At 42.4% G+C, this 15,802-nt stretch overlaps 1 protein-coding gene across 1 annotated transcript in view; it reads right to left on the reverse strand.

Moving 5' to 3' along the window:
- Nucleotides 1–1,217: 1,217 nt before the first annotated feature.
- The window catches only part of tln1 (talin 1), a 61,519-nt gene continuing 46,934 nt past the window's right edge, over nt 1,218–15,802 (reverse strand). The window contains exons 43-57 of the mRNA XM_030767199.1: nt 15,401–15,520; nt 15,006–15,152; nt 14,409–14,575; nt 13,959–14,142; nt 11,767–11,892; nt 10,757–10,873; nt 10,165–10,350; nt 9,489–9,596; nt 7,018–7,123; nt 6,058–6,182; nt 5,099–5,224; nt 4,613–4,675; nt 4,195–4,377; nt 1,803–1,928; nt 1,218–1,393 (exon numbers count right to left, since the gene is read on the reverse strand). Coding sequence (XP_030623059.1) covers nt 1,262–1,393; nt 1,803–1,928; nt 4,195–4,377; nt 4,613–4,675; nt 5,099–5,224; nt 6,058–6,182; nt 7,018–7,123; nt 9,489–9,596; nt 10,165–10,350; nt 10,757–10,873; nt 11,767–11,892; nt 13,959–14,142; nt 14,409–14,575; nt 15,006–15,152; nt 15,401–15,520 — 2,016 coding nt within the window. The 3' untranslated portion in view covers nt 1,218–1,261. The remainder of the gene's footprint in view (nt 1,394–1,802; nt 1,929–4,194; nt 4,378–4,612; nt 4,676–5,098; nt 5,225–6,057; nt 6,183–7,017; nt 7,124–9,488; nt 9,597–10,164; nt 10,351–10,756; nt 10,874–11,766; nt 11,893–13,958; nt 14,143–14,408; nt 14,576–15,005; nt 15,153–15,400; nt 15,521–15,802) is intronic.

Here is a 15,802-nt window from a genome sequence, read left to right on the forward strand (position 1 = left end):
TTAACAGTAAAACATTTATTTAGATCTTGTTTACATCAATGGCATTATTAGATACTTTGACTAAAACAGCAACCTGCAAAATATGCATATTAATCTCTACAATCTACGACAGTTGTTATTTAATGTGTATATTAATGTTGACATCCCAAATGGAACTGAACCAATGAATAGGATCAAACTGATCAACATCAATAAGTATTATCAAACCAAAAGTCTGGGTCCAAACAAGAGCGGCTTTTGAGCATCACAGATGACTTAATTTTGAAAAAAGGCTTAAAATTGCTATCAGGCCTTAATGTGCATGAAAACAAAAACAAACACTAGCAAACATTTTTATTAACATATAAATTTAATAGAAGATACCATTTGTAACACATTTCATAGCTTTATTATTCTTTTTTCTTAAAAAAAATGATATGTTTTCTCTCTATGAATTGTATCATCGCAAAAGTTAATCATTGCACCACTGGTCCAAATTGCCTTGAAATGCAGTCAACAGTCCTTGGTTCAGTTGAACAAAAGGCCTAGCTGAGAGCCTGCACATTCATGTGAATCATTTCGTCTTTGGAAGCTGATTAAGCATCATACCTCATTATGGCAAACACTGTTTCAAACATCTCCCACCACAATGACTGATACTATTGCTCTCTCTCTCAGCCCTCAGTTTGGTCAGTCAAGGGAGACCTCAGCACATAACCGACTGTTGCCTTACTGGCAGGTGACAGCCAATCCTAATTCTATACTAGACATCGCTTCACCTCTTCTAATACCTGTGCTCTCTTAAATTGCTGGTGTTCAATATAGCTGAAGCTGTTCTCTCAGCACACAAGTGCATTCATAGCATAACTGCGTAACTGAAAAGTGTAGCTGCAGTACAGGTTCATGCATTCTAAATACTGAAAGCTAATCTAACACTAAATTAATCACAGAGATCTACTCAATGCGCGCTCAGTTGCATACATTGGCCAATATTCAAAAAAAAAAAAAAAAAAAAAGGCAAAACAAAGAGGTGGCATTATAATTCTTGTAAAAAGTGACATACAAACATACAAATAAACCAACAAACAAAATACAACTTTAAAAATAGACATCCTGCATACATTGTTCACTTTTTGCCCATTTGCATCATATTTAATTACGTTGCCAAACATTTCAATATTGCATAAACCTCTTGGCTAATGGAAAAACTCAGGTGAAGTCCTGAGCAGGCGGAGGCAAGGCTTGTCTTTGCTCTGTTTTGGTTGTGAGTCGTAGATTCTCACTAATCCTGACCATCCTCTCTTAGTTCAGAGGGAAGGAATTTGTACTGCTGCTGCCGAATCATAGCCAGCTTTTTCCTGGCCTCATCCAGCTCTCTCTCTTTTCTCAGCATCTCCTCCTGTGCTGCGATGATCTGCAGAAACACACATTCACCGAGCATTAATACACACTTAATGTCAGATACAGTGTATTCACCGGCATAATATGCACAATGTTCCACAGAGAGATCATAGTTAGTGTAATATTCTACACAGTGATTCATCAAGATCTGCTTTTAAGGTCATGACTCACAACTGGCACTTCATCTACACAAGCACAGACTGTGTCAGTGGTTTGACTAACATCATAAAACGTTTCAGAAAACAAACACAGCTTAACAACATCCTGGAGTTTAAGCCCACAAACATCAATAAGCATGCACTCAAAGACACCTAAGTTATACCAGTCGATATGAGCCACCGGAAAATAGCTGACTTCAGCTTTTTATTGTTTTCAATATCTAAATGAATGACCGGAGAAAAAAAAATATAAAATAAGTTTACCTGAGCGATGCCGCCAACCATTTTGCTTTTGACCATAACAGCCTGATCGTCTTGGGCATCGAAGGCTGCTTTCTGTGCTGCCTTCACCAGGTTGTCAGAAGCTCTCTTAACAGCATTACCAGCAGCCTGGGGGGAAAAACACAAATGTATTAGGCCAGAGAACTCCCAACAGCTGGAACCAAAACCTCAGCTCAAGAATTCACAAACATTCCACAAGAAAAGAAGGAAAAATGGTTAGCCGTCTGTTAAACCTTCCATCACTCTAAAACACTCTGATAATGAAAAGAGTATGGGGTCAATGTTTTGTCGTATCAGCCATTTTGTGTGTGTTAACCTCTCCTGTGTATTTAGACAGTCTTTCTAGAACGGTCAGTGATAACACAAGCTACTACAACCAGAGGTTTTGGGGGGGGAGGGGCATAATAAGGTTAGCAATGGCAAAACGTGAAAAAAATGCCCAAATGAAGTCCCTAATTAGTTAACAGATGCAAGCAAAAGACACCATTTCTGGCCCTGATGTACATGTGACAAAAAACCCTTTTGTCCATCATCTTTCTTTCCTTGTCTTTGTCAGCGCTGTGGTCTATGAGGAGAATGCAAGCCTCCTCCAGAGCTCCAGCCGAACCATAACATTGGCTCTAACCTCTGTCTCACAGATGACTTTAAAAGGCAATGCAGTCAGAGAAGAGTGTGATTCACCCACTGTATAAAACACATCTCCACGGCTGGCCTGGCAGCTCTTTTTCAAACAGTGAAAGAGAGACATTTTTTTTCTTTTTCTGCCTTTTGAGGTATCATGAAGAGGGACAGACACCCTGCTAAGAGCAACGCTAAAGGTTGTCTGGATCCATGCATTTCTTCTTTTGATTCCTCTTCACTGGTCTGGCTTTGATGTGAAGCACAAGTCAATCCCAGGTCTAAAATTCTTCATGTAGTTGCTACACAGACAAAGACGCCATTTTAAATGGTGTGTTGTGTTACATAATGGAGAGAGTATGGGCCTCAATCTAAACACTATATCAATAAGGGGAGGTAAATAGTGCAGAGTGAAAACCTTTTCACTCATTGTAGAACATTTATTTATCATGTAATTATATCATAAAAATACAGATTAAACTAGCAATGCCCTAAATAATACTAAACAGGCTCCCTGGTGTTGAGTATTGTTAGGCAAGTTTAGACTGTATAGTGAATGAGTAAATGGCTGCATTTAGCTTTTAAAGCCTTGACTCCAAACCAGCTGCTGCTATCGTTTCAATCCCACACAGCACACTGTCACTCTGTCCACTGGGCTCTCCGTGTCTTTCTCACTCTCTCTCACACACACACACACACACACACACACACACACACACACACTAATGCCAAAAAAATCTAGAGGAACCTAAAACTGCTGTAGAGTACAAATCTTAATTGTCTATAATAAGTGAGCCATGCTGAGTAATGAAGTTTCACTCAGCCCTGAGGGTTTTGGATTCCTGGTGACCAATTCAGTGTCAGCACTCACAACACTCCTCAGGTGATGGGACATTCAGTACACAAATGGGAGAATATACCCAACAGCAGCTGCAGGCCCAAACCCAGAGGAGATAAGTCTCTGCTGATTGGATGAGAGAACATGAGATGCCCTGGTACTTCTGGTATCATGATTTAAGAGTGTTGTCACGGTTCCACATAAAGTTAGAGCTAAAGTCCTAGATTAAAATGTTTACAGAACTGCGTCATACTACTTAAAGAGAATGAGCTAAGACAGACGGAGTGAACAGTAAGGAACAAGAGGACGGGCGTAGAGCTAATTCTAACTCGGCATAGACAGACTAGTGAAAACGGCACTGAGCTCATCAGCACAGGACGAAGCTGTCTGATCTGTTGCAAACCAGTTTCCACCTTCAAAATTGTTACATCTAGGTTTACAATGACTTTTTAACCTAAACGTGCTGATTTATTTGAATAATTTCACTAATAGCTGAGTAAGAGTATTGTGAACTAAACATAGCCTTGACTAAGCTTGATAGGACAGCTGGACAAGGCGTGTGGGGGATGGGGCAGTGGGGTATGTGTAACTGACACCTGAAACTGAGACCTGAACCTACTTCTGTCCACAGGCTCACCTCCTGTACCTCACTGAACTTTACTGTTACAAGCTATTGTTACCATACCTGAAACAATGGGAGTTCTACACTCAGAGAAAATTCAGCCAGAGTACATCACTATGCAATGAGAACATTCTTTATTTTTTAAGGAAATTAATGAAGGAACACTCTTGAAATCTTAAAAGAAACATTCTATAGCAGCAAATTCTTGTCTGCACTCCTAGTACGATTTAAATTCTTCATGTATCTATCGCTCACCATACATACCCATGCAAACGAACATGCACACGCATCCATACCTGGAGTCGCTTCATGGTCTGGGAGTCCTGGTCAGCCTTGACCTTGCAGGCCACCAGCAGCTGTGCAGTAGATGCTGCCACCTGCTTGGCTGAGGAGATGAGCTTCTCTTCACTAGCATGGCCTTGCACTGCAGAGTTAGCCGCTTCACACAAGTTGTTGGTTGCAGCGGCAACCATCCGGGCCTGCAAACATATGAATTTCCAATCAATTAATTTAACACTACTTAAACACTTATGTGTATGAACTTCTAGAACCAAATTCCCTTTAGTCCACAATAGTTTTTAAAACCGTATTATGACAAAAAGGTAAAGTCAGTGAGTAAATGGTGACAGAATCTTTGCATGGTGTTTTCATTCAAAACTGCTGACTTCTGGTTGTGATGGACTTCTGACATTCAGCAAGGAAAAACAGACTTACCGCTGAAATCAGACCCTGAGACCATTGTCCATCATCTACCGCATTGGCAGGGATGGCACCGACCTGAGAAAAAAAGAGAAAGAGAGTGAGTGTTTGAGAGAGGGCATGAGAAAGGGCAAGGGGGAGATGCACAGAACAAAGAGAGGGAGGTTGAGTTTCCCAGTGTGCTGTGACGCTGTTGCTGTGGTATATGGCCCCCAAATTGTTGGGCATCCAAGGCTGTGTGCCCTTGGGCAAGGCACTTAACCCCAATACCCCCTGAGTGCAAGGAATGCTGCCCACTGTTCCTGCATCTGGTGTGTGTGCTCACTACCTGTGTGTTGGATGGATTAAATGCAGAGGGCAAATTAACTGCTCACTGTTCACAGTGTGTGTGTGTGTATGATCACAGAGATTTACATTACATTACATTTAAATGGATTTTCAAAACCAATTCAGCACCTTCATCAGAGAAGTAACCACAGTGATATAGTTTAGAAAGCTTACCTTGCCCTGGGCCACCAGCTCTCTTTGTGCAGCTGAGGCAGCCTTCACCAGTGCACTAGTTGCGGCTGCAATGGATTTAGCAGCTTCCAGAATCTGCTCCTCAAAGTTCAGGCTTTCATCTGCCTCCTGTTCCAAAGACACATACATCGTCCAATTAAGCTCAAAGCAATTCAATGTAATAATACACTCAGAGCAACAAAACACATTACAACACACATATATTACCTTTTTGCATGCTGACCAACACATACCAATGCAGTTATGGAATACTGTGAAATATCTGACCATTTTGAGAGTGATATTGCACAGTGCATGCTGACTAGAAGAAATCATATCACAGGTGACACAGAAAAATTTCATATTTTCATAGGATTTCTCTGTTACCTTTAATCCCTTTGCGAACTGCACGATACAAACAAGAATAAGTCATTTTGGATGTTAAATTGATTTACAAGGTCTTAACCATGTACAGAGGTCAAAGTTCATAACTCAGAAGAACATGGAGTTTCTGTGGTCTGAACATGCTGTGATGCCTTCACTGTGCTGAAATTCATTGTTTCTACAACAGTTTGCTCCCATAACTATGCCGTAACATTAGGCAGAGATCAGGGCTGCGATCTAACACATGGGTCAGGATGACACACACAGAACTCCCTCTCTGAGTTTCTTTGGGAGAGACTGGAAGAGTTCATGTGTGACTGATACTTGTGTGGATGTGTTTCTAGTTTTACACTGTTCATAAGGCCCCACAAAAGCTCACAGGGCAAACAATATCTGAAAAATCCCTGCTGTGACAACAAAAAGTGCCTAAATGTTTCCTGTTTACAACTAGGGTTGAAACTCTGAATCCTTCTTATGGCAATATGGAAGTCAAGGGAAAGTCAAAACTAATACTGCAAGACCAGCTTTTGTGGGTGTGAGTGTTTTGGCCTGACAGCATTGATAGAGGAGCTGCTCACCTTGGGCTTGGCGCGTGGTTTCAACTGCTCCAGTTTCTTGGCAGCGGCTTCAATCGCGGCAGCGGCACCCAGCAGCTCGTTCTCGGCGATGACGGTGGGGTCCTCAGGATCCACCCATTCCGTGCCTGTGGGACACAGACAGGAAAATCCCTCTGATGGATCTCATAGTGATAAGCAGCTTTGGATCTCTGTGATACTTCGGCTGGTGGTCCTTCTTGATCTTTCAGTTAGCTCTCATTGATGTTATGCGGTACATACACAACAACTGCCACTGGTATACTAACACAGTACCACAAACTAATTAGCCCCAGTACAAAAGTCTGTGAAGTACAGTGTGGGAAATGCTTGGATAAATGTTAGTCTTCATAATCCCTTATGTGAGGAACATCTAAAGGAATAAGATGAGATATTATGCGTTTTCCCACGGGTTTCACCTCAAGAGGACAAGAAATCCTTGTCTAAAACGGAGACAGATTACTTCAGTGATCATATGTCAGTGAGAGCTGTAGGTGTTTGGTGGGGACAGGCATGTCTGAGTGTGGTGTGATAGTGAGAACTGCCTACTCAGTCCTGATGATACCAATCTGAGAGCCTCTCTCACAGGACTGAGCCCTTTTATATCACTGTCTATGGATAACATCATTCCGCCTCCTTTTCCAGATCAATCTGCTGTGCAGCTGCAGCTAAACGGCTATACATCTGTTTAATGAAGACGTGGTATTAGCGCCTGAGCAGTCAGGCAGTGTCGTTTTCAGAGGGGCGAACATGTCCCAAACCGAGGGAGAAGGAGAAGGGTGAGAGATGGGTGGATGGTTCTGTGAGTTTGTGATTGAGCACATAGAGTAAAAAGATGTAATTCTTCAGAGTCTGTGTGTAGTGTAACTATGTGTGTATCCTACTGTCATTGGGCGGGATGTGTAACTTTATCTGAGTGAGGGTGAGATGTGAGGTTGCCAGTACCTTTCATGGCCTCAGCTGCCTGGATGAGCTCAGTGACGGAGCCAGCCACACGTTTAGAATAGTTAGCCAGCTGCTGCTTCAGGTCATGACTGGGCTTCTGAATTATCTGTGCAGCGCAAAAGAGAACGAGAGAGAGAAAGTCAGAAATTTACAGTAATATATGCCGATACACAATATTACATGGTGGCAGACCCGCCAAAATTGGTCTTTACTCCCAGTAATAGCCAAGTCAATACAAGTCAATAGGCATACAAATAGATGAACCCAACCATAGGCAAGTCATAAACGCGACTATTCTCGACGCCCCTAACTGCCATGTATTGCTAAAAAATCCAGAGTTAAATTATTGCATCTAATATGTACCTATGCATTTCTAATGCAGTTTGTATATACTGTATGTAATTTATGGACTGGATACATAAGTCAGTCTTGAATACTCTTGGACTGACTTATAAGCATTTGTATCAGATCACAAGGCACTCAGATGAAGTTATTTGACAACAGTGATACAGAGGGAACTTGTTGATATGAGAGAACAGTTCTCACAAGGGAGTCAGAGCGCACAACATAGTGTTAGTCTACTGATACTACTGATATTGTACTCAGCTGGAGCACTGTCAGTTTCTGTCTGTGAGTGTATGTGTGTGTTTCTTTATATATGCTCTACTGTAGACTCATTGTAGCCCCTCCATGCATGTGGGACAAACACACAAACACACACACACATGCCTGATTGGTATTTGCTTGTCTTTAACTAGCTGATGTGTGTGTATGTGTCTTTAACTTAACTGTGTGAGTGTGAGTGTGTGTGTGTGTGTGTGCGTATGTTTATGCAGACATGTCCTCAGAGTGTCCTCCAGCCTGGTGTTCTGAGGCTAGTCAGAGAGGATGACAGGTGTGGGGCATTATAAGAGCTGTGTGTGTGTGTGTGTGCGCGCACGCCTGTGTTAAGTGCCCTTTTGGGTTTCAGTATAAATCACTTGAATCTAACACACACTGCTAAAAAAAGCCTGAGCCACACAAACCCTACCGATCAGGAATGCACAGTATGAAAAGCAGAGAGAGAGAGAGAGAGAGAATGGGAGAGAGAGAGAGAGAGAGAGAGAGGGACAGAGAGAGAGAATGGGAGAGAGAGAGAGACAGAGAGAGAGAGAGAGAGAGAGAGAGAGAGAGAGAGAGAGAGACAGAGAGAGAGAGAGAGAGGGACAGAGAGAGAGAGAGAGAGAGAGAGAGAGAGGGACAGAGAGAGAGAATGGGAGAGAGAGAGAAAGAGAGAGAGAGAGAGAGAGAGAGAGAGAGAGAGAGACAGAGAGAGAGAGAGAGAGAGACAGAGAGAGAGAGAGAGAGAGAGAGACAGAGAGAGAGACAGAGAGAGAGAGAGTAGGAGGAACAAAATACAGATTAGAAAGGACAGAAAAAGCACATTACGCATGCTCACAAAGAAACACACGCACAAGACATCAAAATCTCTCAAAGGAATCTGTACCAACACCAAATAATGGTGTAATTTAGTATGAACACTCATTAGGCACATTCCATCCATGCAACCTCCCACTGAAAGTCATGAAATGAATCTACATTTTCAGGTTAAACAGACCATCAAACATTATGCAAAAGCAGCATTTTTCCCTCTCTCATAAATCCAGACCACTCCAGAACTGCGCATTTCTGTGATAATCTGTGTCAAACTAAAACAAAGACACAAACTTCATTAGGCTGTTTTGGGAGTGTCTCCACTGACTAAATAGACAGTTAATACACCTTAACACTTACACACAATGCGGGAACACACTCGTGCAGGTCAATCATATCTTACTCACCGGCTAACACATTGAAAAGTGACAGACACATTCATACACACACACACAATACACACACACACGACACGCAGATATGAGTGACACAGAGAAGAATGGAGAGGACAGAATAGTCTTGATTACATAAGAACACTCTGCAGACACAAAGTTAAGGCAACCAGAATACCTAAATTAAGGATAAATTGACAAAAAAACCATTCATGACAGATCAACATTAACACACATATAAATTTCAGCAGTGTTTGGAAGTCTGATATTATTTTAAATGACTATATTTAGGTTTCATCGCTTACACCATGGAGAGGTACAGTTTTTCACTGAATAATAAATTACATAGCACTTCTTTAAGATGACAGTGTGTGAGAGAAATTATAAGTATCTACCTGTTTGATCAATCTATAATCATGTACATTACATGTACTGAGGCCTTTGTTCCGCTGTCAGCGAAACTTCAGTGCAGTGAATAGATGGACTGCTTCTTGAGCTGTGAGATTTCTACACGACCACTTAGGGTGTCAGGCCAAAATAACTAACAGCCAAGGGTCAGGTCAAAGGGGCATTCTCTAACACAGATGTCCCGTGGTAAACAGATCTCTGCCTTCCTTTACATCCTCTAAGTGGCAGTGAGCAGGATGATTGATGACCGGTACTCACCACCAGCACGTGCTCCAGCAGGCCGAGGTAACCGTTGGCACACTCTGTGCCGTAGCGCAGGGCACGTGACTGCACATCATGGCTCACCTCTGGATGGTAGGCTGCTTGCTACATGGTAGCAGACAGAGAGACAAATAAAGGTGATGAGAAGAGACACTTAAAAGTGTTACACTATCAATGTTCAATCTTCATCCCCTCAGAATAACCAGAATGCCGGAGTATCTTTGATAAGGTGGGTAACAATACAGGAATTCAGCGTGAGTGAATGCTGCATTAAGTGGAGAGCACAGTGAACTGAAGAGAGAACTGAAGCCAGTTCATTTCATTAGGTGGGGACAACTGCTACTAAAGACGGACAATGTGGCTAGATGTCGGCAATCATTTTTGAAGGTCTCCTCTAGCCCAGGATACACAAGAATGCAATGAAGGTTGGGGAGGGTTTAACACAAAGAAAAAAAATGATCATAAGACAACTTTATTGAGACTTAAAGAAAGCACAAACTTATTTTGAATGGATTATAAAATTATAATAGTACAAAACTGCAAATGTGTCACAGCTGTTAGCTTGAAGGACTATGTGTTGAGGGTTTTGCCTGACAAGAATCTAAAAAAGCTCTGTGAGGTCTTTGGTTGGTTGTTAATGCCATGGGACTGGTCATGCTTCGGCTCTGCTCACCTTGCATGAGTGCAGCATGTCTGCAATGGCTCGTCTGCTTAAGTTTGCTGTGGCAATTATATCCTCCTGGCGACATGAGTTCCCAGCAGCCACTGCTTTGGCGGTTGCCAGGGTGATACCTTTGGTCATGCGAATAAACTCTTCAGGAGTGGCTGTTTTTGCAGGAGGTTCTGGACTACTGAAGACCTATCAACAACAATCAACAAGTCTTAGTCTTAAAGGAATATATACTTACTAGAAAAAAACCAAAAAGATGAAAAAAACCCCAAAACAAATTCTTACTTTTACATATTAAATCTTAAAGCTTATCATGTCTGAAATTCAATGAACTGAATTTGATTCATATCTTCACATTTTTGGAATTGCAAATCACAGTTTGTGCATTTTCTGACTATAATCTTCAGCGTACATTAACCTTATCTGGGTTATATGATTCAGATTATAGTTTATCTTGCGCGTCTGCCTTTACTGGCAAGACATATTTCCAATGGAAAAAAAAGACAGTTCAGCTAATTCATTCACTTTAAAGGTAGGACCCAAACACAGTAGAGCGCCAGTGACCAGCGCTGCTGCTGCTGTGAGTGTGACTTACAGCCAGTTCCTGTTTGATGTGTTCGATGGTGGCCTCCAGAGCTCGTGTGCCCTTGGTAGCTTCATCCTCCACAGCCTTCACCGTCTTCAGCAGAGACGTCACATTTGTCACCATCACCTACGGGACAGAATGCAGCCATACTGCTATGAAACCGAGCCACACTTTCACACCACACAGTGTTTCAGTCTGCTCACACTCTCACCCACGACTTGGACCATGAAACAGCCAAGTACTCCATGCGCTCCTTCAGGAGGGAGAAGGAATGAGAGAGAGCCTCAGGAATTAGACTGGCCCAGAATATGTGTGTGTGTGTGTGCGTGTGTGTGCGTGCGTGCGTGTGTAAATTTGCTGGGTCAATGAGCCTAGGCATGGTAAAGGATTCAAAGGGGGATTAGGGTAGAATTACTCCTCAGCTGCAGACAGCCAGGCCAGCAGTGAATGGAGTGATTAATGACTGTCGTTGCTCTAATGGAAAAACAACATCCAGCTATATCTTTATGTGGAAATTACACCAATGCTGACATATACCCAGATTCTAAATACACACTTAAAGAGGTGACAAAGTGTACTGCAGCTCCTAAAAAAACATGGAACTGAAAACAAATAACTGCTAGTATCCCACTCAGTGAAATGCAGCTCTTACTGATACTGTTCAGTGTTGACAAGTGTGAAGCTATCATATGAAATGTCAGAATGCCTAGAGGGTAATATACTGCAAGTTCCAACATCTTTTTTCATCTCAAACCAATCTGAGAGTACGTCACCGGTTTTGGTTATCATATTAAATGTCAGAAAGTCAAGTATATGCTGCCTGGACCTATTTATTTCTTCTCCAAGGAAACAAGCAATTCCTTCTGAAATGTTATTGAGCTGACGTGCGTATAGTGATCTTCTGAAACATCTTTATGTTTCATACCAAAATACTGACAGCTTTGGATTTGGATTTGTGCTGGCAAATCTGAAACGTTGCCAGCGTAGGGGTATGCTGTGGTTTGGTACGGTTTCTGTACCTTAGCAGAGTTCTTCAGCTGAAGCATTGAAGGGTCATCGTGAGGTTTACCCGCCGCTGCCTTTGTTGCACTGATGAGGTCACCAAGAGCTTTGGCCACATCTTTGACTGCGTTGATCAGGACCACCTAGAGCACACAGGAGACACAGAACACAACGCACTGAGAGAAAGCAAAGTCAAGAGTCATGACAGACACACACTGCCATCTAGTGTTCACACACACACATATACACACACACACACACACACACACACACCTGCGTGCATGTCCACAGACACGCACACACCCAAATTAGACAGATATACACATGCACACAGGGATGGATGCACACAAAACAGACATGCACATGGCCATACACACTGACACACACAGCTATGAGATCTCTGTGAGATGACACTAATGGCAGAACAACATGCACATGGAAACACATTCAAAAGATCAGACACTTTTGATCTGATGCAGAAATGGCGTGAGACTGATGCTCCTGTACAACCTTATAAAATAGAGGTTTATCAGGTAAAAGAGTCATCCGACTCATCATGGAGGAACAGCAGTAAGACTTCATTTGAAGAGCCAAAAAAACACCTTGACAACCCTAATCATGTTATCAAAATGAGGAACTGATTTGATAAATTCTGGTAAAGACAATTTATCATCTACACAGATGAGAGTAGACATCAGTTGACCGATCAAGGAGCTAGGCTCTAACCTTACATAAAAGCCAAGTGTTAGCGTAACCTAAAGCGGAGCGGGTGGCTAATTCTTAAAAACAGCAATCAGCTACAACATAATAATGAACAAAGATGGTATCAATGTCAGGGGCATTCTTTATAAAAGCAACAAAAAAAATCTCATCTATTTATTTCCTTTTTTAAGGAGGGAAACTGCTGTAAATAGACTCACTGACTCTAATGAATGCAAACAGTTATATAAGGTCCACATGAAACAATCATTCTTTGTCTCACTTGGCAATTCAGTCTTGCTCCATTCCACAAAGACCAAGCAACGACAATTAGTATCTATATCTGTTTGATCTTTTAAAAAATGTTTTCATGGGAACATGAGACACAATCCTGAATGAAATCCGGTTATTTGTAGTTGTAGTTCTGATCTCTGTGTGGTTCCTATGTTTATCAGAGGACAACGGTAACAGTTGAGTCAAAGCTGGGTCACATACCTAAGTCATATACCTGAGTGTATGACATAGATTAAAGCTTTGTGATCAACACTAAAGGATTCACTGCAGTGGGGCTTCACATTCTAGTCTTCACACAGTGAAACAAACGGATTCATCTGGTGGGATTAATGGAGCAACTGAAAACAAGTCATTGGAGGCCATGTAAGACTGCATCTATGTCTTACGTCAGGACTGGGTCTGTGATGGAAACAGATGCTGCAAGCCAGCATAACATCAAACAGAGAGAGAGAGAGCGAGAGCGAGAGCAAGAGAGAGAGAGAGCGAGAGAGAGAGAGAGAGAGAGCGAGAGAGAGAGAGCAAGAGCAGGGAAAGGCCCAATGAAACTGTGCTCCTTGTCAGAGCCACTCAAATGTTGGTCAACTAGTCAGTCTTTCTTTATCCTTATGCTTTTTCAGCACAGTGGGGAGTTGACAGAATACACATACATACACTACCACAAACATACATGTGTCCAAGTTTCAAACACTGTGAAACACACAGAAACAGACTTTTGAGTACATTTCCAGACTCAAGCGGTATCCACATCCTGACAAGAGGAATCTGATAGGGAAAGCAAGTAGCCTTTTTTGTTAAGGAAAGAAAATGAAGATAAGTTCAAGTCTGGGTTAGTTCTACTAATGTGTTTTCATTTTCATTATTTCTGTGTTGTTTGCAATTTGCCCACTGGGTTGGCACCTATTACACATCTGTCCGGCCATGAAGGGGTCTCCTCTGTCTGTGGTCCTTCTCAAGATTTCTCCCCTTTCCCCCATTTTTCATATGGGTTTTTTACAGAGGTTTTTCTTGCTCACTATGAGGATTAAGTCAGGGGGTGCCACCCTGCTTTGTTTGTTGCAAACCTGTGGGCATGAAAAGCCCTCTGAGACTGTAAACAGTGCTATTGGGCTTTAAATAAACTTGGACTTGAAATCACAGCCATATACTATACAAACTCAGATTACCATTCGTAGATTACTTCAGTCATTCACAAAGGTATGACCGAAAACATCCATACCTGTGTCTCAGGATCCTCAGAACCCAGACTGGCAGCTCCCAGTTTGACCACTTCGGCCAGTTTGGTGATGGTGTTGACAGAGGACTGGGCAGCTTGGGCCAGTTTCTCCTGGCTGGCTCCTGCTCCAGAAACCAAGAGCTTAGTGTCTTCCACCAGTACTTTAGCCGTCTTCAGAATGTTCTCTCTGTAAACGAGGATACAAACCAAAATACAGTAAGTGTGGTCCTCATGTAACATTTCCAGTGGGAGCTATTTGTTGAACTTAGTGTGAATGGACTAACCATTTAACAGAATATCCACAACAGAACCTTCAGTAGGACTCAAATGTGTTATCAGGGAACAAGGCAATAGCCTTCAAGACCACAGTGTTTTAAGAGAGACATGGCTGGGCCGAGGCTGGCTCTGATGCTGTCAGTATAAGGATATGAGGCAACGTCAGGGAGGGAGTACCTGTGGTCAGCGAAGGTCTCGGCGTTTTCACGATTTAGCGTGCCTGCTGTGGCAAACATGATGGTGGTGTCCAGATCAGCGATGATGCCAGACACAGCACTGGCAGCAGTGATGCAGGCCTGCGTACCACGGTTACCGGCCTGCAGGGCTGCAAGCACGTGAGATACCTGGGAGAGAGAGAGAGAGAGAGAGAGAGAGAGAGAGAGAGAGAGAGAGTGAGAGAGAGAGAAAACAGTAATTGCAGACAAAAGGTTTCATTATAGGGAAAACTAAAAAACTTATTCCACAGAACACTAAAATCTGCAATTCCACCATAACTATGAACTAATTTGTAATCATACATGTGAAATATGTGTTTAGAATAGAGTGGTCAAGCTGGATCTTGATCCATTTAAGAAAATCTATAAACAGATACAAATTTGAGGGTCAAATCTGCAAGCATTAATTACAAGTTGTCTTTTACACACATTCATCTTATCATCACATCTGAAAGAAGCCATAAAGTATTTTTGGTTTGAGGTTTCATTGTAAACAGGTGTGTGTGAGTGTGTGTGTGTGTGCGTGCGCATGTGGCCAAGCTTGGCTCACTATGCTGACCTTCTCAGAGACTTTGCGGGCACTGTCAATAAGCTCCTTCTTGGTGATGGAGTCATTAGGACTGCACTGCAGTGCTCCAGCTTTCGTGACCAGCCCAGTGCAACTGTAGCCCAGCTCAGACACCTGCTTCTTAATGTGGGAGCCAATCTGTGGGAAGGAGAGAGAGATAGAGACTGCTGTGTGGTTGTATACACAAAACTAAAGAATGTTTTAGTTTTCAGTGTACAGCCATTCCCAGGCACTTGCGGGGCAAGGAATTCTGGGAAGCTGCTGTGTGACAAACCCCCAACGCAAAAAAATGCAGTATGTAAATAAAACCATGATTTAACCTAATAGGGGAAAAAATCCAAAAGAAACCTGAATTATGAGTAAAGCTGGTACCACCTCCTGTTTACCTCATCACTCTCTGCAGTAATGGCAGCATATTTGGCCTCTGAGGCTAACTGTCCAAACTCTGTGGTCAGCTGATTGGCCAAACCTCCCAGCTCGTCGGGGTTGGTATTGGATTTGGTCACCTAAGGACAGAGTCAGAGTGAGTTTTCCTCCCTCCCACACGAAGTCGAGTTAGTGTTCTTCTAACAATGTCTTACTGCCCTGACATCTCTTACAGAACACATCACACACCCACTCTCAGGTTATAAAACAGCAAGAAAACCAATCAGTCCAACAAAGTGGTAGGAGTTGGTTTGAAAAACCTGACTGTATGTTTATGCTTCTCCTACTCTCCAACAAGTCTATATTATGAAATCCAGACAGTCTGTCCTTATAAAAACCTAAAGACCCATTAGCGAAAAAAC

This window comes from Chanos chanos, chromosome 3 (genome assembly GCF_902362185.1).
Source record: "Chanos chanos chromosome 3, fChaCha1.1, whole genome shotgun sequence".
Taxonomy (NCBI): Eukaryota; Metazoa; Chordata; class Actinopteri; order Gonorynchiformes; family Chanidae; genus Chanos; species Chanos chanos.